General features: G+C 33.3%; 1 protein-coding gene across 1 annotated transcript; it reads left to right on the top strand.

The window, feature by feature from the left end:
- The first annotated feature begins 14,182 nt into the window (after nucleotides 1–14,182).
- On the top strand, nucleotides 14,183–22,825 carry LOC138306343 (ryncolin-1-like). The gene is made up of 4 exons (XM_069246775.1): nucleotides 14,183–14,284; nucleotides 16,383–16,479; nucleotides 19,440–19,601; nucleotides 22,093–22,825. Exons 1-4 carry the CDS (start codon nucleotides 14,192–14,194, stop codon nucleotides 22,335–22,337), a joined length of 597 nt encoding a protein of 198 aa, XP_069102876.1. The 5' UTR covers nucleotides 14,183–14,191; the 3' UTR covers nucleotides 22,338–22,825.
- The last annotated feature ends 2,045 nt before the right edge of the window (nucleotides 22,826–24,870 follow it).

Here is a 24,870-nt window from a genome sequence, read left to right as displayed (position 1 = left end):
TGCTTAAACAAGCCCCTTACAACGATAAAGACTTTGTTTATGCATCAGTAGGTGATACAGAGTTCAAATACTAGGTGTATATGTACAGTTGTACATGTATAGACTGAGCGCACCCGTGTCGATTCACACGCTTTATATAGGTGGGTCGGTGGGCGCGTCTGAAACAGTAATGGGTGTCTTCGACAGGGAAGTGTCTCATAAACGATTCTTGAAATATAGGTATACTTATTTTTATAACTTGCATTTCAACTTATAGATATTCTGGCCCCTCACAAGTCAGAAAGAATATTCTCCGACAGATAGAAGATCTATCTATCAACGTTTCCATGTTAGTAAAAGTATTGTGTATGAACAGAATCTCATTAGGGGTAAAAGAGTCGAGCATGGACAATTAACTTATGTGCTGTGATCTGCTTTTATAATAAGGGTGAAATAAGTTGGCATTGCTTTTACGATCGTTGTAAAATTGTGAATTAAACTCCGACACTTTTTTGTTCATCTAAAGCTTTTTAATGAATTCAAGTAGGCTATAATGTATTCACAGGGCGTTTTTAAATAAATTAGTATGACCATGATATGAACACTGACCTTTCTTACTTTTAGAGATAATTGTCCTCATGATTTGACCTTATTCTGGTTATTCATTAACGGTACCAGCAACAATTGATCTATCACACCTGGGTTTTGACCACAATAATAGACTGTTTATCACTTAGTCATTGAAATGAGTTAGTTTTCGCCTAAAATATATTCACATGCAACAATTTGTGTAAATCATAAACCTTTACTATATGCTTGATGGGCAAACAATATGCGGTTGAAATTTTGAAGTCAGTACTGTGTTAATCAATTTGTAAATTTGATATAGTTTTAGAATCTTTAATTGTGTAGTATAAGGCGATATTCGTTGAATTTCAAGCCCGCACTATGGACCTCAAGTGTTTAAAATTGCACAACGTTCTACTTTTATGAACATGATACGTGTGATTGAGTGCATACACGATTGATCCACTCAACTTAAGGTACCGTGAATCAGTTATCATCTTAATTCAGAGATGTGTGCCCCTACGTATAGACTCTGAGGTCGCACTATTGAACCCTGAGAAAAACTACCAATTTTCAGTCACGTAGTTCATGCGTATCGCACAAATCATATTTTAATGATCCTTCGACCAGATTGTCACACTAATTATAGCAAGTTCCTTACATGTAGCGTTAGAGTTATGAAAGTATCAGTGTATGTTTGGTCAGTGGTTAGTCAACTATGAATGTTAGTTGGTACAGCTGACATGCTATAGTGACCATGTAGGTACCCGTAAATGATATTCGATGAGGAGTAAACCTGGCCATGAGAATTTTTTACTACATCAGTAAATCAGTTACTCTAAGATCATAGGTAACATGTATTGCTGTTTGGTTAATTTTCTAGAAGTACTACATGAACGCTCATGCGCACAGTAAACCACGACATCGTATCATGTGATCAATGTCGTAAGTCTTACGGATGATCAACTTCAGACAGAAAACCTAATTTCAGTGTACATGTTGGACCCTTCAAACTCTAATCGACCGTTCGTTGCGGGGTGTATACTTATAAATATGATGAAATAAGTCTTATAGAAAAAATATTTTGTATATACATTTAATAACTTTGTTTGTCTATATGAATTATGTAGCACACCTTTATATCTAGGTAAGTAAGCTCCTATCTAACCACAGGTGCTCGTTTCTAATATAAGTATAAGTATAATACTGGGTCAAGGTCTATAACTCGGCCGGCCATATAACAGTACCCAATTTCAGAAAAAGTATGATTATTATCCAACCGTATAGAATATGATAATAGGAATACTCTCAATCGACAGTCAGATAATTTATCTTTAATTTGGTATATGATACAATATAAATCACGCCGTATAAATGTCACTAGGTATCCAGAAACATCGGAAAACAGCCAGATTTCAACTGGTCGGACACTGTGGTGTCCTCCGATAAACACGCTAGGGCTCTAATGGGTAGCTCAAAAACCACTGCATGTCAACATTTCAGCTTCATAGGAATTAAAGTTTGGTAAAAAACAAACTTACCGGTATGTTAGTGTTTATCTATATACCATCCATTTGCTCAATACAGCCTTTTGAAATTTCCGATTGAAAAAATGTGTGTCTCTAGCCGTCATGTTGATATGTGTGTAGTACATTTGTTTTCTCGGCGTTGATTGGTCAATTAATTTTCGAGAGCCAATCAACGCCGACAAAACAAATCTACTGCACACATACTTACATGGCGGCTAGAGACATAAATTTTTCAATCGGAAATTTCAAAGGGCTACGTTAGGCAAATGGATGGTATTTATCCATGGATTTACTAACCGGTAAGTTTGTTTTCTACCAAACTTTCATTCTTATGACGCTGAAGTGTTGACATGCAGTGGTTTTTGAGCTACGCATTAGAGTCCTGGCGTGTTTATCGGAGGACACCACAGTGTCCGACCAGTTGAAATCTGGCTGTTTTCCGATGTTTCTGGATACCTAGTGACATTTATACGGCATGATGATATATATTGTATCATATACCAAATTAAAGATAAATTATCTGGCTGTCGATTGAGAGTATTCCTATTATCATATCCTATACGGTTGGTTAATAATCATACTTTTTCTGAAATTGGGTACTGTTTATATGGCCGGCCGAGTTATAGACCTTGACCCAGTATTATACTTATGTTTATATTAGAAACGAACACCTGTGATCTAACACAGTTAGTAGGTGTAACTTCAATGTAGGGGAGTCTGTCATTGATCTGTTTGGAAATTGTCATAGCAAAACAAAACAAAGCAAAAACATGTTCTTCGTGAAATATAAACTTGTTTTCAAACTTTTAAATACTTTCCTTAAATTTGAATTACGTTACATGTAATTCATTTCGAATGTGTTTTGCAAACTGTTTTCTCTTATTTTCTAAGATTCTAAATATTCTTGAATATGGTTTCTTTGGTTCTAAGCTGTCCAGAGTAATAAAAATGAGTCAGTGTACTTCCACTTCGTTTTCACTCGATATTTTCTCCTAATCTGATAATATTTTATAATTTCCATAATACGGTGTTTTTACTTCTCATACAGAAAGTGTCTCGTTTATTTTCCCTATATCTGTATTTATCATTTCCTTTGTCAAATGATGGCGCGATTATGTGATTCCGAAAATTATCAAATTGTTTTTTCGCTGTTACCTATCGTGTATTTCAGAAACTACAATGTACCTGCTTTTTGAGTATGGCAATGGCTCAACAAGTTGGTATCGTGGTATTGGCATATGATCAAAATAGTAATTGTTTTAGATCATTTGTTCTTAGTAAATACACTCTGTATTACTAACTAATTAACCCCAATCGTCCCTGCCATTTCAAAATGGACTGGCCTAGTCTTTTATCTAGAAAACATAAATGTGTCATAGGGATGAATGAGTTAAAGGCTATTGTATTTGTTTGAGGATATTTTCGTGACATCATGGATACCATATAGTTTAAGTAAACATGATAAAAGAAAGGAAAATAGGTTTTGTTTGATTTTTGTTTGCGGGGTTATACTAAGACTGTATCATTGTTATCATAGTCATTAAGTCTATTGTGTGTTTGATCAACTGTTTACTATTTTTACACACTTAACTAACTATGAAAACGGAGTCCTAATTTTTCCAACCATCTATCTTTAGAATAACAAATAAATGTAGTACAAGTTGCGATTTTATCGGTAATAACCCGGTTGTAATTGAAGTAGCTATTTACTTTTTCAAAAATACGCTTTTGTCTGAAAGGTGCTTTTTAATAGTACAAGACACTCCCCGCGTGCCCATTTGTTGTTTATCTCTCTCCTCCAAGCATCCGGCTTGAGTATGGATATAGCGTACACATTGTACCTGCTTGATCGAATAGATACAAACGATTAGGAATTTCAACGATGTCAGTTAAAACCGTTAACAATACCTTGGAATTTGTCTATATTTGTGTGTGTGTTTTTTTCATGAGGGTGTAGAACGATGGATTTACATCACATTTTGCTTCGTGGTTACATGACAGACCATACTTCACCTTAACAAATGCATGGATATCTATATTACATATATATGGATTGTTTTCTCTAGGGATTGTCTGCCTCTGCTGTTCTCAACGTAAACGCTGTAATATTTATAGCACAGTGCATTTTAGTAATTTTATTGATTCGCGCATTAGGTTCAGTTCTGCATAGTCATATCTATGGAGAAAACGAAAAGGCGTCTGATATATATTATTTGCGTGACAATGCGCGAACATATATAATTACTTAATTAGTTCCTTCAAAACTGCTTTAAGAGGTTTATGTCAGTCACCCCAGCCACCGTCTACATACAATTATTAATTATGGACCTTTGTTGAGGTCTATATGGTTTTAAAACGCCTTGGTAGAATTTAAATAAAGAGACAGGCCGTATTTTAGATTCTACCAAGACATTATTTAAGGATTAACTTGAATAGATTTTTCATATAATGAAGTTACAACGCAAAAATCTGTGTGTATTCTAGACAAACCGCAAAGCGTACGCTAAGATTTTTGTGTTATATCTTCATAACATAAAAAGTATATTCAAGGTAATCATTATCATTCAATTTACTATTGATAATCTCTTTAATGTTCAATATTCATTTTGGGACTCTTTTCTCTATGAAATCATTACGCCGTTATCTCAGCCAATCAGAAGCGACGTTACAATCGTCGACGCCATTTTTTCATTTATTGGCTGATAGAATAGCTTTTAAGCCAATGAAAATTCTCGTTAATAGCAAAATTGAATCATAACACCATATGGACCGAATCAAAGGTCCTTAATTTCTATAATAGATATAAAGTTCTTTAACAAATGTCAAAAAAATTATCAAGAACTCAACGTTTGAGTAATGGTGTTTTTAACTTCTATAAGGGTATGAAAGAAATTTTGTTTGCAAACTGTGAAAACAAAAGTTTGCAAACAAAATTTATTTCATACCCCTATGAAGTTAAAAAATAGTTACATTAATGTTTATAATTAATTTTTCAGACTACTTGATAACATGAAATGCGTTTAAGCGTACGATTCCATTGATTTTCTAATGTATTATGGTTTTTTTTCTAAATCAATACGCGACTTTGACGTCTCTAGAATCTGCCAATCAGAGAGTTGGTTTTAGTATTAAAACAAATAAAAAAAATAAAAATAAGCCGATGAGAATAGTCGAAAATCAGAGCATATCTAATATAAGAAAATATCGAAAAACAACTGAAGCAGAGGTGACAAAAGCCTAGTACAGTCCTAGGCCTGGGTTCTTATCCAATTATTAATATATAATCTACCTTCACTTTTACAGTATGAAGGAATATATTGATGTATATTAGATATGCTCTAATTTTCCACTTTTTCATTAGCTAATACATGGTCACGTGACGTTCAATATTTAGCATATTGACTCGGTGTATCCTTTTTTGTGAAACACCAAGTCAATAATCATTTGATCACTTCATTGCCATTTCGCTTCAGGGTGGCGTTCTTTAAACAATGTTTTTTCTTGTAATTAATATACACATTAGATTTTTTTTACCTTTTGTTTTAAAGAAAGACATATCTAGTATAAAAGTTAAGGACCTTTGTTTCGGTATTCCATTTGCCTGCGATTTACATTCGCGAATTTCGCGATTCAAGTAAATTCGCGAAAGCTTATCTCCCCGAATTAATATCTTCATCATCTATATTGTTAGATCCACGATTATTTCTTTTCAAGAACTTGTGTTGAAATTAAAATTGGTTTACATTAAATGAATGTAGCAAACATAAGGTATAGCTGCGCTTCTTCACGGATGATTTAAGACTGTTCCAACATTACAATTTTTATATCAATTCCAACATATAAGTCATCAAGAGCTTGGTGTATTCAGGAGTGTTGGTGATATGAATTACTGTAAAACAACTTATTATCGCGCCGACATTATTTCGTATTTCCATGTCTAACGACGTTTCCATTCTTAATTTATATTAATTTCGCTATTTTGAATCATATACTTCTAATATACCTGTTTATTTTCGCTGTTTCTGCTCATGCGCGAAATTTAACAGCACGCGGAAACAAGATGGATTACACTTCTAGTTCCCGGTTTCATAAACATTTCTTAACTTTAAGGAATTGCTTTACTTAAATTTCCCCACAAACAAGCATTGCAAAAGTAAACGGAAAAATCTTGTGTTAAGGAACCTTCCTTAAAATCTATAATGCTTTCCTATGGATAATTTTTAATTAAGGAATTCCTTAAAGTTAAGGAATGTTCATGAAACTAGGCCCAGTTACTATTTACATGTATCAAGTTAGTTGTTGAGATGTCATATTTACTATCAAGGTTTTTGTTATACGGCATGGTGTCGGTGTCCAAGGCATTCGTTGGACTTGACCTATGAATCATTTATTGTATATTATTGGAACAGAAGTACTTGACCCATGTAGTTAAAATTGAAAGTCATGAAAGACCATAGAGTTGGTAGAATATATCCATTGAATCAGAATAAATTAGTGTGTATGAATGAAAATAATTTTATTGTACAACGTAAAACGAATCGGAGAAAAACCAATTGATATGATTAGCTAACTCCGGTAGGAATGTGTAATGGCTTCGGGGGCATTTAGTGCAATTAAAATGTCCTTTCAGACGTGGTTTACCTTGAGACGTGACTCTTGTTCGGGTATCGTGTAGACAACGGTTTGCTGTTCTTGGGTAAATGTCGAAGATGTTTGGGGATTAACTCGGGCACTCACAGCGGCCACTTGGCTGATACGTAAACAAACACCGTGATCAGTGTGTACGCAATCGATAGAACGCCATGAAAGGTTTTTACATATTTCTGACAACATGCGATAAAAGTTCTGGTGTGGTCAAGTGTCAATGTCCCAGTGGTCAGCCTATGTTAACATCGGAAAACCGAGATAACACGAGACCGTTATACAGGCAGACGACCCGCCTTATCTCGAGGTCATGTGGACGCTGCAAAATAGTATTGTGTTGATGTTTATGAAATCATGCATTTAATATTTTTATATATTTACACTTGCTTGGCTTGTTCACTATACGCAAATACTAGCCGATTTTGTTTACCATAACCGCATGGTAACATCGAACTTTTTTTAAAAAAGAAACCTATGACTTTGTTTACATTTTGACGCAACATTACGTGTATATTGTTGTTTTTCATAGAAATTTGGAAAAATGTAAACATATGCTAATGCGCTACATAGAATATATCCATAGAGGATTTGCTCCATACAAGCATGGTTAACATAAAAACGCAATCCAATCCCTATAGTTTTCTCATTGTTCTCTTTCTACCATAAGAGGGCGGTCAATTAAACTGTATGATGTCTTCACGTGGATTTCAAATAAATAGCACGTGAAATTCACGTGCAGGTTTTCAAGCGAAGTCAATTCATATGAGGTGTGCTCGTGGAATTTCAATGTTTACCCCGGTTCACATGTTGTTTATTTCATCCATTTTTAAATATATTTGTGTAACAACAGTCAGCAAAATATGCCATGTCATGGTCGAAAACATCGAGGTAATTATATTCCTGATCATCGTCAAATGAAATAGCTGAAGTGATTTATCTTCTAGAATAAACACGAGGAGGAAAGTTACAGTGTCCAGAGGTAAAAACACCAAGCTTTGTCCGAACTCACGCTCATAAGCAAGAGCGAATACTATTTTGTTTCATGCAAAGCACATAGAGACATTCAAAAAATATTTGCCTTCAAGGTCATAATAAACTTATTACATGCAAAGACCAATGAAACAATCTCCCTGGAATACGAAGTTTTAAAGCATTCTTTATCTGATACGGTATATCTAAAGACTGAAAGTTATGCCTTAGTATAAGTGTATTTTATAATGGCAAGGCTAAAAAGTGATGTTGATATTGGATGAATTATTCAAAACCAATTCGAAAAATAAATTGCGCCACAGGTTTTAATAAGAGTGACTCTCCATGGATATACAGCCCTATATGATTACGGTCGGTTGTGTTTTATACAGCTGTTTTAGAAGACTTCGGTGACATATTACGTTTGTAAAAAAAAACTACCTATTTAATTTGTATCCGGGTAAAGTAATAAATTGAGGAAATTTAGCGCCTGTCTTATTTCAATCGGCAGTGTCTGCATCAGAATATACATTGAAGTTTAGCGTTGCCTATCAACGAATGCATGACGCCTCATACGGATAATTGAGCTGAGATATTTGTCTAACAAACAACATAACAATTCAACACAGGAACGTGATCGTGGCTAGACTCATATCATTACTGCCTGGTAATAATTCCCATAATGCATTGCGCTGTGTTTCCGGTATAAACCCGACATGATTTCCAGTCAGCATTCGCTCGATCAGGGGAGAGGATAATATATACCCTATACATGTATAAGTTAAGCTTTAATGCGATATTGTTATAACCATATAAAATAGTTTCTTTATGACAGAAATGCCAATAAATTAATTGTTCTTTCGAGCGGTCCAACGAACTGTTAAAATCGACTGTTAAAATGGGCTGGCGGACATGAGTGACATCACAATGATGATTTGTTGGACTCTCACCCAAACTGCTGGCAAAACAAACCCCCATATGATAATGTGACACAGCATATTTTACAATCACGAGTTCTAATTAACTTGAACGGAACAGGAAGGAACCCGGACCCGAATTCCGTTTAAACCCATACTTACATAGACATTATTTTTAATGTTTCTTACGGAAATTAAATGTTTACTATTACAGAAATCGAACTCCAAATCCAAATTAGCGAAATTTATCAAAATTATGGTTTCGTCTTTTCAGAACGGGAATTTAAAGGGCTAGAAAGATTATTCGCGAAAATAAAACCCCGCCAAAATGTTTCAAATAGTTAATCGCCATTTTTTTACACCCGAGAAATATAACAACTGCGCAGTAGAGAAACGATGTAAAGAAAAGAAAATAAGTGCAAATATGTTTAGCGCAAAAAATTAAAATTAAATTATAGATGAAATATGCACGTTAAACGCAACAGTGAATCGGTTTTCTCTTCAGATACAATCACAAATCAAGATTAATAGAATCTTACATGGGTCTGTGAAATGGACAGGGATATCTCAACCCGAGTGAAAGATTTCAATTATTATCTAAAACGTTATAAGGGTTGACGGCCAAAATCTTTCATGAGGGTTGAGATATCCCTGTCCACTTCACAGACCCCATGTTTGATTCTTTTTCTCCCATACTCAGTAGAAAAAATGATGAAGTTTCACTTGGCTTCCAGTTTTTTTTATCGCGCCATTATCGCAGGAATGTCGTTATGCGTCAAAATTGATGACGTCATCGACAATGCGCGCCGCAGTTACGCCGCATGTATTGATGACGTCACGTTATTGTCTAGCGCGTGTGAGCTGTCTTGCACCCCCCTGTGTAAGATAGAGATATCTTTTCCCTAGCAACCGCGGGATATCCCTGTGAAGTATGGGAGAAATTATATTTTTCAATAACACTGATCTACAAATATGAAATTGAGTGTTGTAGAGATAAATTAATCTCGGGTGACTTACAGGTAGACAATACATAACGTATGGAACGGTATGACATTAACTTGTTATTGCTTAATCAAACTATAGTTGAAAAATACAATATGTCTGTGACTTTAGAGAACATCCGCTCACAACACCCGAATCATTTTAAGTAAGGATGAGTGTCTCGTTGACCTTGGCACTTTGTATAACAGTAAGCAGTCTAAAGCTAAATCGATCACCATTTAAGCATTTATACTCGGATTGAAAACGGTTGAATAGATTTCAATTATTATCTAAAACGTTATAATACTAAATTGAAGCGGTCGGAACGACGTTCAACTTAGTATGATTCCCTTATAATAAACCGCGTCCCAAAACTATAGATTTATGAATTATAAAATAACTTACATACACGTGTTAGGGTCGGGCTGATTTTTATCACCAGTCGCTCTATATCGCTAATGACTGGAGGATTACCATTTTAAAAATTCAAAGAATCGATGCTTAAGAGAACAAACAACACGCCTGGAGTGGTAGTTGAGGACACATCGAATGTGTTGTACAACGATGGCGTATCTGCTGATTTTTCTAGGTAAGAGATATTAACTCTTCAGTACCATATATGATATAGGTAAAGTCCTTTTGTGGTCATAATGGTTATATCTGACGCTTTAAGTAGGTAAGGTATTTCCTCTTTTTTATAAATGGATATTGTTATAATGATATTCATTTCAAATATATTGTTTTTACCTGCTGATTTTACTATGTAAGGGACTTTTTCTTCCGAAATGGATATAGGTGTTAAGATATCAATTAAAAATGAAGATTTCATCGGCTTGGTTTACAAGGTAAGGTGTTTACTCTTCTTTGAGAATGGATGGGAAGTGAGTTTTATGGTATCATTACAAAATAAAAGTTTCATCGGCTTGGTTTACAAGGTAAGGTTTTTACTCTTCTTTGTGAATGAATGGGATATAAGTTTTATGGTATCATTACAAAATGAAGGTTTCATCTGCCAATTCTAGAAGGTAAAGTAGTAATGAGGTAAAGTTTTGCTATATTAATTACCAAAAGTGATGGTTTATCCGCTGTTTACTACCTGATATTAACCTGTCTAAAATATAGTTTGCAGATTGTATATTCATCGCATAGCAATTCTGTTCCTTTTGGTTTAAGAAGGCAAGTAATTTACTCTTCTTCAAGAAAGGCTATTATTATATTCATTAACAAATGATGGCAAAATAAGTTTAATCAGGTAATAGCTCAATTTCTCCATAGGTTATAGTATAAGTATAATAATACAAAAGTATTAATTCCAAAACGGTGTACCTGCTGACTGTGCTGGATGAAGGATTTACTCTTTGTCAACGTATTCTGATATTCTTTACTAAAAAGATGATTTATTCGTTGTTTGTGCTAGACTCGGCGTTACCATATACACAATGTAGGTTACTGGTGAACAATTTAAAATGTATAAATTAGAAATACTAACGGTATATTTTCAAAATAAATCATTTGTACATATATTTTATAATATTTTGATCATCACATTTAGTGTGATAGATGTGATGATGCTATCTTTCGGGTGAGATTTACAAATGCTGACACCTACCCAACATGTACTGAACAACTGTCATAGACTGAGAACATTTAAAATGTATCTTAACTGCTGGCTGAGGAATTTAGTTGATGTCTACTAGTTACACTTTGGTAAATAACTTTGAGCAATTAGAGTTTCCCAATTAACAGATTTGTCCTTGGAGCAGTTGTAAAGTTGATAGATTATTCTCAGTAATGTGGAATCCATACATTCATATTTATGGATTGAACGAGTTACTTCATTCGACAGTCAACCGTGTTTATACCTTGTACAAAATGTGGGTTACAGATCTTATATTAATAGCATAATGACATAAATTGATATATACGTTAATAAGAAAGATTTTGATGCTGTACGAGATATAGGCTTTGGGTGTCTTAAGCGGCATCGACCGGTGTAATTGCAAGATGAAAAGGGCAAAAGTCCTTACTATTACACAACGACCGAACACGAATATACCACAACCACCCCAAACCTAAATACATTCACACATGGCACACATGAAAGGCCGTCGTTAAATGATGTTAATGGTAGATAAACAGTCAATCAACAGACAAGTTTTATTTACTTTCTTCTTGGTTCGAAATGTGGTTCAGTATGACAGGGAGGGCCTATACTACAGAAAACGTGGTGTAAATAATATAGTGATTTACGAATTATGTGCATTTGTCAGGATAAGTTAGTTTACTGGTGTTTCGTCCAATTTCGACGCATTTGGTATTTTGTATGTATTTATATTGATTTAGAAGGAAAAATTTGATATGCACTGTTTTTTATGCCTTTAGTAGACAATGACCTTGTCATTTTATAGTTAAACAAGTAACGCAACCTACATTTTAAAGGTCGTATTACTCTATGAACCTACATTTAATAGGTGATATTAATCTATGAACCTAAATTTAATAGGTTATATTTCTCAATGAACCTACATTTAAATTAATAGATGATATTATTCCATGAATCTACATTTAATAGGTGATATTACTCCATGAACCTACATTTAATAGGTATTATTACTCCATGAACCTAAATTTAATATGTGATATTACTCCATGAACCTACATTTAATAGGTGATTTTTCTCAATGAACCTACATTTACTAGGTGATATTATTCCATGAACATGATCTAATAGGTGATATTACTCCATAAACCTACATTTAATAGGTTATATTATTCCATGAACCTACATTTAATAGGTGATATTACTCCATGAACCTACATTTAATAGGTATTATTACTCCATGAACCTAAATTTAATATGTGATATTACTCCATGAACCTGCATTTATTAGGCGATATTACCCCATGAACCTACATTTAATAGATAACTCAACTCCATGAACCTACATTTGATAGGTACCATTACTCCATGAACCTAAATTTAATATGTGATATTACTTCATTAACATACATTTAATAGGTGATATTACTCCATGAACCTGTATTTGATAAGTGATATTACTCCATGAACCTGTATTTGATAAGTGATATTACTCTTAATAATAATTTTGTATGCTATGAGTCTTTTGCGTATAATAAATTTAATATTATGCAGCCACTGATTAACTTCGATTCTATTTATCGTGTAGCTGGTATTTATGGAAATATAGATACAATGTAATTTCGGATCTATTTAAGAATGGCGAAATCAGGCTCGGATTTATTTTTTTCTGTCTAACGCGCGACGTGATATTTTGATTATGGCGTTAGTATTACCCTTACTGTCACAATAGTGTTATTATATATGTGTCTTACGGTATTTTTGAACTTATGGTATGACATGGCTGAACGGGTCAGTTTTGTGGAAAATGTAATACTAATTCTTATTAACTTCAAACCCCATTATTGCATTGTTTTTTATCTCTGTTCTAGGATTACATATGGTTATGTGTTATGAATCGGTCGAGGAATTATGGAACATTGAGAGGGTATCGAATATCAGTCAATGTCCAACTGACCTTGATATGGTTGAATTATCACCCATAGCGTGTGTGGTGACCGCTATGACGTACAACCGGTCAACAGCTACGTATGATTGGTCAACTAATCAATGTACTGTCCACGATACAGCTTCTCAGAGCCAACAAACAACAGATGTACGTGTGATTTATATCAATGGAACCATGGAAGGTAAAATACAATTCTTTATCTGTATTTTCTAAAAAAAAATAACAAATATATTGGTTTATAAATACCATCACCTTATCATTATCATAAAACACGTTACTTTTTTCAAAGTTAACTATCCTGTCAAAGTGGAGTTTGTGAGTAAATTTCGACCCGAATTTTGGTCCTATTCTTTGTTGTATTCTACACAATTTAAACACATTAATAGTAAATACACTTTCGCTATAGTCATCTCGTACTAACTACACAACGCTATAGTTATTCTCGTACAACAAATAATACAATACCTGGTACTACAAACGCAGAAGTAAACAGGTTATATAATAATATTATTTAGTGCTCGTACTACACAACGTATAGTCCTACTACACAACGCTATTACACTTAGCACAAGCTATAGTTACTACACAACGCTATAGTGAGTACTACACAACGCTATATACTTAGCACAAGTGAGAGTAGTGAGATCAACTGTGGGTCTCGACGATGCCATATTGTATTCTAACATAATTTGCGAAAAAAATATACGAGATTAACCGACTATAAAATATAGATGTAACTTTACGATTATTTATATATGACTACATGCGATGATGAGTTTTGTATGTATTAAGATATAACCAGGTGTTATGCGATGTTTTATGTGGTTATTTAGATATAAACAGGTATGGTGAGATTTTTCTGAGTTAATTTAGATATAACCACGTGTGATGAGATGTTTTTTGTGTGTTTACTTATATATAACCAAGTGTTGTGAGATGTTTTTGTGTTCATTTAAATATAATCACGTATGATGAAATGTATTGTATGTTTATTAAGATAAACCCACATGTGGTGAGAATTTTTTGTGCTGATTTAGATATAACCACATGTGATGAGATGACTGATACTGGGGTGTACCGAGTCACGCCCACACCGGGGTTCAGCTTCCTAGTGAACTGTGAAATGGATAGTGAAGGACTCCCCTGGACTGTAAGTATATCTAATAATTAATTAATTCATCAATCGATAAATCACAATTAAGCAATCAATCAATAAATCAATCAATCAATTAATGAATCAATGAATCAATTAATCAATCAATCAATTAATTAATGAATCAATTAAGCAATTAATCAAACAGCCAGTTATTCAACCAATTTACGGATAAAATTGTTGAAAGCCAGTTCAGGGATATTGTGTAGATACATTAAAGTTAGTTTTGTATTTTATACGCATACATTTACCTTACTGTTGTGCACAAATCCTTTTATAACTTTTCCGATAAGGTATATCATAGTAGCATTTAACAGATATGTCATTTCCTTTGTGGAATATAACAACTACAAATACAAACACAAAATGTCTCCTTTTTATTTTGTGTGAAAACATTCTTATATAGAGATATCTGTTTTTGAAAACAAACACAACATGAAATTATACACGAGCCATAGCACTTTAACAACGACAATTAAAGTACCAAGTGGAAAGGTTTCATGATAATCACCTAAAATGGAGCCTAGTCCTCATATCATGTGAATAATTCATATGAGAGTGAGATAACATCACAACTTTTTTGTTAAGCTAGTAATGCGCCCCATGTTATATAAATAGCTATTTGATAATCCTAATTATTTCATCACCTGCATTTAGATGTGTTCAGGTAGATGTCAGGTGAATTAGGTTTGAAATATGAGTCTGTATATACGGGTACAAAAAATAGTTTGATAAATGATAGGGTGTGTCTGAACAATTTTGATTTAAGTAGGAAAGAGCGTGGGAAGATTAACGTTTTTAAATGTACGTATTTATATCAACAAATAACGCAATGATGTACCATAGAAATAAATTACTGTTATCGAAAGTTATCGTTATACGGTGCTTCTAATAGTCACACCCTCTACCACTTATCTAACATTAAATTCCTTTAAACAATATAATCTACAAGAATACAAAAATCTATTGTGGTGATTGGTAAATACAAGAGGCAGAGAGGGCCTGTATCGCTCACCTGGTTTGTAATGCCTAGTAATGTTCTGAATACAGGTTCATTGTTTCTTTTCTAAAGGAATTTGAATATTTCCCTCTAATTCCCCTATTGGGCCCCACTCTTTCTGCTTCAGAGGATCAAAGCCAAAAATTTATACGAATTCTGTTAACCCCAAGGATGTTCCCCTTCTCCCAAGGATCTTTGTGGCCAAATTTTGTTACAATCCATGCAGATCTCTAAGACTTCTAGCGCTTTAAAGGATTTACCTCTATTTTCCCCTATTTCGGCCCCGTCCGTTCGGCGGCTGGGGTCGCCAAGCCAAAATTTATACAAGTTCTGTTTCTCTTCCCCAAGAATGTCTTCGGGCCAAGGATTTTGTTACAATAACTGCAAAACTCTAGGACAAGTAGCCGATTTATAGGATTTACCTTTATTCCCCTATAAGGCCCCGCCCCTTTAATTGACTTCCCCTCCCCCCCCCCCCCCCCCCCTAGGGGGCGTAAAGCCAGCTTTTTCAAACAAGTTCTGTTACCCCTGTTTCCCTTCACCCAAGGATCTTGTGGCCAAATTTTGTTACATCCATGCAGATCTCTAAGACTTCTAGCGACTTTAAAGGAAAGGTTGACGAACTCATAAGTTATATTTGCCTGTATCGCGCAATCTTTAGCAGCTAGATGTGTTACTGAGAAATTTTCGGCGTCGTGTCACCTGTTACGTGAAAGTCACGTAACTGTACGGTAATCCTCAAAGTTATGGAATATTTGAAATATAATACAGTTCCAGAGAAATGAATCAACATCTGCAATTGGAAGTTTAAGTAGATTTGGGGTTCATTGTATACGACTTTGTCTCATTCAATTAACAAATCGTATGTGGTATAATTAAAATTTGTAATTGCCGTTTTCCCTTTTGAATTTGAAGCGAACATAACGTTTTCCTTGCAAAAACATAGTGCTACGCTGATGAAAATATTACTCAATGATCAGTATCTACCCGCATTGGCAGACATCTCGACTTATGCAGAATATGTTTGTTACCACAACGTTTGATTGACTAACGCAATATTCACATTCTAAGTAATTCGCAATGTGTCTGACCTAGGTGATACAGAATAGACAGAGTGCAGACGTGGATTTCTACAGAGTTTGGGACCAGTATAAACACGGATTCGGCAACATTTCCGGTAATTTCTGGCTAGGTGAGCTATCTTTTTACAACAATCTGATTCCCAAAGACAATTCACGTCACCTATTTAAGCCACGTTTAATTGCTTTTACGATTATTGCAATCCTGGTTACAACTTTCGTTCATTCATATCGATTAAATGTTTCTGGTCATCCTCCAGGTTTTGTCTATTATAACTAATGCACCGTAATATAATTGTTTCAACAAAATAAAAGACATAACAAACAATAGAAATTCAGAGAGAAAATAAACTAAAAAAAATTGTCATTTAAGGTAGCTCCATATTTTTGGGAAAACCAATGTCATTTTTTTAATGGGTCTAATTTTCTTTCATTTTTTCATGCAGATTTCAAATCTGTATAGAAACTTAGTTGTCTCGAACTACTTTTTGATATATTTGAGCTTGAAATATATACCATCCGTACACATACATTATGTATGCTGGCCGAAAATAGAAACAAATCATAAAAATATGTTTTCTGTAATATTATGGCAAATGTGCTTTTCAATCCTGTTGATTTTTGTCCTTAATTGCTAACGATAGCACAATATACAAAACTATTGTATTTTTATAAAAGCTAAGTAATTTCCGTTATTTCCGAGGACCTTTTCCATACGTAATTATCATGTTTTGCCACTAAACAATCGATAAAATAGGCAAAAAAAAAAAGGAAATGAAAATCCATGTAAATTTCACAATATGTGTATACGATATGCCCAAGGTAATGTAATTTTCAAATATCATATAAAAACACGGAGTCCTCGATCAAATTTTAACAGTTTTGTAAGCTTGAAGTTTGTAACTCACAACCCTTTCCCCATTTCATCCAGGGGAAAGACGGGTTCAGTTGGACTAATTTTTGAAAATCATGGCACAAAAAAACAGTCCACATCAGTGCATATTTTTTTGTAACATCGTATGTTGTTTATGTCTGTTTACTGTTATGATTTTCTCCGAATATTTCACGAAATCCTTAGGCGGTTTTCATAGAGTTCCGGAATTTTGGTCCAGACGTGTCCCCTCTTATCATTTATAGCGACGAACGTTACATCCGATGTATGACCATTCGTTCCCATTTACGACGGAAACCGCAATAACCTCCGAGATAAAATCTAATTTTCACTTCATTGCTTTTATCTGATTTATTTTAATTAATAATTTTAAAAAATCAAAATTATATGTAGACAATTTTCATTTATTGAAAAATATCCAAGTGGAATGGCGAAACGTATGGGAAACTATTCTGGTATTCAAAACAACTTCGGCAGCTTCCGGTTTCGCGTCATATGAACTGGCGTGGTTTGCAAAAGTATGGACGTACGTGTACCTTAACTGCCTAATAGGATAAATAAACAAAACACATGAAATGTATTTTCCCGGCAACAGAGGCATTGGAGCAATTATATATAAACAATATATATATACAAATTAGCAAAAACGTATAATAATTACGTGCCGTCACTGCTAACTGAGTCGCCTGAATGACAAACAATACATTTCTTCGAGAGAAAATAACTCTGTACCACGTGATACCTGTTAACGTTTGTGTGGGACTATTGTTTCTATTGGTGATGGAATGACGTCAAAAGACGATACCCCGTGTTAACGTCATTTCAACGGGAATAATACAAATAGTTACGTTCCATCACCACTGGAGATACTAGTTCCGCATAAACGTTAATCGGGTATCACGTGGTACATGAATTAGTCCCATTAGATTTTATTGACTTCTACGTATACTCTCACGGTTCTTAATGTTAAGTAACTAAGTTATTGAAAGTTTTAAAGTTATATATGCCGTATTTTTATACTCACGATTCAAGAATTTTACTATTTTTAATATGCTATTCATCGCCAAAAGTTATCAACATTTTGAAAGTAACAATACTTACAGTGTATAGGTTTTAATTTTACAAGTACAGATAAGAGTACTGCCAAGAGCATCATCATTACATCTGCAGAGCAGTGAAATGAGAACATACGGTCAGTTTTATTAGTAATTGTTCAGGGATTTCTGCAGGTATGTTTCCATCTAAACATATATAAAGCATAAACATTTAAGAATGCATAAATTCTTTGTTGTAACTGACGTTTATAAGGCATCATATATGGATTGAATGTATTTTTCTAATTTTCATAGCGGATATGAATAGCATAAGCTAACTACATATCCCTTGAACTGCGTTAGCGCTCCTCGGAAGATATTTAGAAAGCTTCTGCTATTCATAGCCGCTATGAAAATTAGAAAAATACATTCAATCCATATATATTTACATAAGAATAATTTATGAAATTAAAAAAAAGAGTATTGAAAAGTTATTATGCTATATTTAAAATTGTGACACCCATATACAACGAGAAACGAGTTTAATGGAACAGCTGGATGCCAAAGTCGTTCCACAAAGCCGCGTTTTCAAGCTTCCGTCTTCCGGTCGACTTTTTGCAAAAGACAAACGATAAACAAGACATATATATGTCGTTAAAATATTGTTTAATTGACTTATTACAGTAAACCTTAGTTGATTCTATATAAAGAAATAACACATTTAAGATTATACATTAAAATATTGTGGGGAAATACTTTTTTATTGATATGAAACTAACGTGGTGTTCGAAATCAGCTAATCGATGCACGAGAATCGTTGTATTCATAGTGTATTCAAAGTGTTTTCTTAGGCAAATGTTTGTCTTCGTCAGTTGGTTGATTCATATAGTGACGAAACATTCTGAATATAAATATACAAGTTTGTCTGTCCATTTGAATGACTTTCACACTTCGCAATTGTTTTCAATTAATTACAGAAGAAAAAGTAACATTTCGAAAGTGTCGTCCAAGTATATATGGCGCATACTGTTCGCGCTTATAAATCATAATTTACACTTTTTCGCATTTGTGCTTAAATTTGGCTTCGCTAAGAGAAGAATGTTTACCGAATAACTTAAATGTATAACACTGACAATCTTCTACTCAGGTAACGACAATATATTTATCCTGACTCGGAACTCGTGTGCACTAAGGATAGACATGCAATCTTTAAATGGGACATTTGGATACGCCGAATACTCGCACTTCCAAATAGCCAATGAGACAGAGAGGTATAAATTATCTATTTCAGGCTTTACTGGAAAGTTTAGTAAGTTTTCTGCATTTCTTTTTTTATTATCATTCATGTCGTATGATTATTCGCCAGATATTTTATGAGGGGGAGGGGTATTGAGAAAAATCTACCATTGATCACCAAACATGCTCTTAGTAACTTTGGCTTGAGTTTGTATAGACATCGTCTAAAGGATCTTCTCTTCTGAGCTGTAAATAAATTCATATGACTAACTTTGTTCTAATATTGATCTAGTGAAATTTTGAGTTTATATCAAAGTTGAAAATGGAATAGAATTAATATGGTGGCGGGCTCGATTATGTGCTATTGTGAATCCAATATAGCTATTTTACGCAAATTGTGATTATATCGTACACACTACAAATTTAAGCAACATTTCCCAAGCCGGTTTTCTGATAAGTACATGTATGCATATTCCCATAATTGATAAAAAATATTGTTCTCTCTAAGGAAACAAAAATATCACAGTCATTCCATTCTGTTTGTAGAATATAAGTTACCCCAAACCCCTAAATTTTGAAGATAAAAATAACTCGATTTTGACAATTTTAACATATTCACCGCTTCATAGAAAACTTTTTGATAATAACATTTTCTGAAAGTAGGGGGTTAGTGTGTTTTGATATTTTCATCATCTTAGAAAAGTTTTATTTTGAAGTTTTTCTTGATAAAACCTTAAATTACTTTAACTACACTGAAATGTAAAATATACAAAAAAAGATAGGGTATAATTTCACGCTTATAAATGCTTATTTTCATCACAGTGTACGTTAGGCTAATAATGCCACCGCGGTTACAATGATAATGAAGTTAAAATGTGAAATAACACCTCTCTACAAACTGTTAGAAATGCATTTATTTAAAATGGGTGCCAAATTGTTCATTTCTTAAACTTCTTGTTCCACAAAAAAAATCCACAAAATAAAAGTCGCGTTCTTAACATTTTTTATATACAAGAACCTGCTACAAATAAAGACAAATGTTTTCTTAAATCACAAAAACCTTCTCTTTGATTATTGTTAATTCAAGACTTCAATGAGACTGTAACCTTACAAGTGCAGAACCTTAATGAAAATTTAATAACAATATATGTGAAAGTAGATATTGATTGTTACAGCATGTTGTTTCGTGAACATAATGATATGCTCTTAATGGAAACAATTAACTTTCGCGTACAATATTATGACGTCACACTCGATACATACTAACATGGGTAGATACCTCTGTATATGAAAATGCCATAGCTTATGTCTCGTATGAAAATGATTTGTTTCGTGTTTTCTGTGAAAACGTTATGTTTTATATGAAAATGTTATGTTTTATGTCTAATAGAAAATGTCCTGTTTTATGTCTTATATAAAAATGTTCAGTTTTATGTTTTATATGAAAATGTCCTGTTTTATGTCTGATATGAAAATGTCCAGTTTTATGTCTTATATGAAAATGTTACGGTTTGTGTCTTATATAAAAATGGCTTGTTTTATGTCTAACATTGACATCTCCTACTTTATGTCTTATGAAAATGTCTTGTGTTATGTTTTATAAAAATGTCCTGTTTCATGTCTTATGAAAATGTCTTGTTTTATTATGACGTCACACTCGATACATACTAACATGGGTAGATACCTCTGTATATGAAAATGCCATAGCTTATGTCTCGTATGAAAATAATTTGTTTCGTGTTTTCTGTGAAAACGTTATGTTTTATATGAAAATGTTATGTTTTATGTCTTATATAAAAATGTTCAGTTTTATGTCTTACAGACAATGTCTTGTTTTATGTCTAATAGAAATGTCCTGTTTTATATCTTATAGAAAATGACCTGTTTACGTCTTATAGAAAATGTCTTGTTTTATGTTATATGAAAATGTCTTGTTTTATGTCGTATATGAAAATGTTCAGTTTTATGTCTAATATAAAAATGTTCAGTTTTATGTCTAATACAAAAATGTCCAGTTTTATGTCTTATATAAAATGTCCTTCTTTATGTCTTATATAAAAATGTCCAGTTTTATGTCTTACATGAAAATGCTATGTTTTATGTCTTTTATAAAAATGTCCTGTTTTATGTCTTTTATAAAAATAATATGTTTTATGTCTAATATAGAAATGTTCAGTTTTATGTCTAATATAAAAAAGTCCAGTTTTATGTCTTATATAAAAATGTCCTGTTTTATGTCTTATATAAAAATGTCCAGTTTTATGTCTTACATGAAAATGCTATGTTTTATGTCTTACATAAAAATGTCCTGTTTTATGTCTTTTATAAAAATGATATGTTTTATGTCTAATATAGAAATGTCCAGTTTTATGTCTAATATAAAAATGTCCAGTTTTATGTCTTATATAAAAATGTCCTGTTTTATGTCTTATATAAAAATGTCCTGTTTTATGTCTTATATAAAAATGTCCAGTTTTATGTCATACATAAAAAGACATGATTTATGTCTTATGTCCTTTTTTGTGTCTTATATAATACTACCATGGTTTATGCCTGTTTCCTAGGGGACTCCTTTCGTGTCCATCATGGGTACAAATTCTCTACACTAGACCGAGACAACGATAAAGACCCTGACAGAAGCTGTGCGGAGGGGCGGGGCGGGGCCTGGTGGTACCGGCACTGTGCTGACGTAAACCTCAATGGTATGTATAATCCCCCGACATGGAGGAAGGGGATCTACTGGCAAGGATTCTACAACGACAGCGAGTCTGTGGCAATGAAGACGACGAAAATGGCAGTGAAATGCTGACAAGGATTCAGGAATTGTTTATTTGTTGACCAGAGGGTCAGTTATTTTGTTGGCGCAAACAAATTAGGCACACGATGTGTTTCGGCATTCAAAGGGAACACGACAATTGCCAAAAGAAAAGGTGAACCTCTCAACATCTAAATATTTGGCATGATAGTACTTCTTTTAATAATTGTTATTCAAACTTGTGTAAGATGATCTTCTTCAAAATAACTAATGGATGACAGGACTTGAAAACGTCATTTAACCTGGACAGCGGCAAACGTTAACATTATCGCTTATGGGGAATCATTTAAATTTGATTCTGCTGTCTCTTATTTCCTTTCTACGGCCGATGATTTTTTTAATCTGACTTAAAATAAAGATTGTAGATTATAACAAATACAATCTATAAAATTTGTATTAGTTGCTATTTATTTCAATGGCGATTTATTTCAATACTCATATAATCGATCAGAAGAATTACAAAGTGTAGTGGTCTACGTAGTCGCGAGCATGTCGACTGCAAGTGCTGAAGAAGCTTGCAGTATCTAATTATAATTTCGGTGTGTGAAATTTTTGCTCTTTCGCATCAAACGCACACTAACCCAGACTATGACCACATCCAAAATATCCAAATTTACGGTATTTATATCCGTCTGTGTCTTTTGAATCAGAGCAGTGCGAATTATTCTTCTGTAAGTTTTCTTAAACTTGAAGACGTTTACAATGGCCGATCAATCATCAATACCTAACTATAACGTGATGCTACCCAAATTGGTACACTTTTAATATATAAGCAGAATTTTCAGTTTACAATCTAAACTGACAATAACTGTCCTGAACAAAAATTAAGGTACTAAACAGCAACTGTGACAATTTGTTTATCATATTATTTCCTGTTGCTTATTATCTCTATTTAAACATGAAAATAATTAAATTGTGAAATAAATCCGGAAAACAACGTCGTGCAACAACCGTAAATAAACCATGTATTTTAGAATATGTAAAACAATTTGCTGAATGGGATATTTTCCACAGAATTGTGACTTAAATCAACAAAAATAATGTTTGGACTTTCCGTAAATGAATTCAAACATTTTTCATCATGTCTAGACACTTATTAATCAATATAGGCATAGCCTATTGCCCAATCCCAATTGTAATACTACAATAAAAATATTCTGAAATGTTTTTTAAAACATGTAAAACAACTTGCTGAATGGAATATTTTCCATTGAAATGTGGCTTAAGTCAGAAAAATAATGATTGGACTTTCTGTAAATGAACTGAAACATTTTTTATCATGTCTAGACACTTATGAATCAATAAAGGCATAGCCTATTGCCCAATCCCAATGTAATACTACTATACAATTTAGTTGGTGTACCATTTTTGGTACCCAAACCTGCTGTAACACAGGACTTGACCAGGCATACTTCAAAGCTTTATATTTATGAATATATGCACTACTTACAAGTAAACCAATCATGGTATTAAAACTGGAGGCATCTATGTGTGTGAAATTTTGAAAGAAAAGTCTAGATTCAAGCCTACGTTAGAAAATTAGAAGCTATCTACATAGTCCATGGAGTGTGTTAGCGCTCCTCGGAAGATCCATTCATATATTTACATAAGAACAATTGATAAAATAAAAATTATTGGAGGGTTTTAATATAATATTTAAAATTATGATAATCATATACGATGAGAAACGAGATCAATTTGACAGCTGGATGAATGATCAATCCGTATATTTACATTAGAATATTTTTTGCAACTGACAAACGATAGACAAGAAATATAGTTAAAATAAGATTTGATTGACTTATTATAGTGAACCTTAGTTTATTCTACATCAGGAAACAACACATTAAAGATTATACATTAAAAGATTGTGGAGGCGCACGAGAATCGTTGCATTCATAGTGTAATCGTAGTGTTTTCATAGGCAAATATTTTTTGGCCAGTTGGTTGATTCATATAGTGACGAAACACTCAGAATGTAAATATTTATAAATGTGAAATGTATAGGTAAAAAGAATAACCCGTAAGTTCACATGTATCATTGAGATAAAGGTTATATCGGTAATAATGCAAGTTGGTGTGGTTTCAACTATAAGGTTAGCTACTTACACAAGTAAATGTTTTCTTTCGTATACCAAAACAACACAACTATATCGGATATAAAAATTAACAATAACAATAAACATGTTAAAACACATATACATGTATATTTGAATACGGCGGAATAAAGAAATTACCTTATTAGTATTAAAGCCAAGGTATTGATTGTGACGTCATGTGTTTAGGAACGTAACGTCATACGTTTCGGAGAAAACGACGTGAATTGCGCTCACAAAATAATGACGTAACAATCGATACCTACCACAAGAGAGCTAACTCAGTAATATTCAAAGACGGAATGTGGTATACTATAAATGGTTACAGAATAAATAAGGTTGACTTATTCATGCATGGAAGGCCATTACTTCATCTTGATGATGATCTGGTAGAGTATGATTGTATCTTCATGGATGGATGGGTTCTCGGT

Source organism: Argopecten irradians, chromosome 13 (genome assembly GCF_041381155.1).
Source record: "Argopecten irradians isolate NY chromosome 13, Ai_NY, whole genome shotgun sequence".
Lineage (NCBI taxonomy): Eukaryota > Metazoa > Mollusca > Bivalvia > Pectinida > Pectinidae > Argopecten > Argopecten irradians.
This window is presented reverse-complemented; position numbering and strand designations above follow the sequence as displayed.

Excerpts from the sequence above, each read along its gene's own strand:
- LOC138306343 (XM_069246775.1), top strand. The coding sequence starts at position 14,192 with ATGACTGATACTGGGGTGTACCGAGTCACGCCCACACCGGGGTTCAGC. Across the intron at positions 14,285-16,382 it reads GTGAAGGACTCCCCTGGACT|GTGATACAGAATAGACAGAG; the intron begins GTAAGTATATCT and ends TGTCTGACCTAG. Across the intron at positions 16,480-19,439 it reads TTCCGGTAATTTCTGGCTAG|GTAACGACAATATATTTATC; the intron begins GTGAGCTATCTT and ends TCTTCTACTCAG.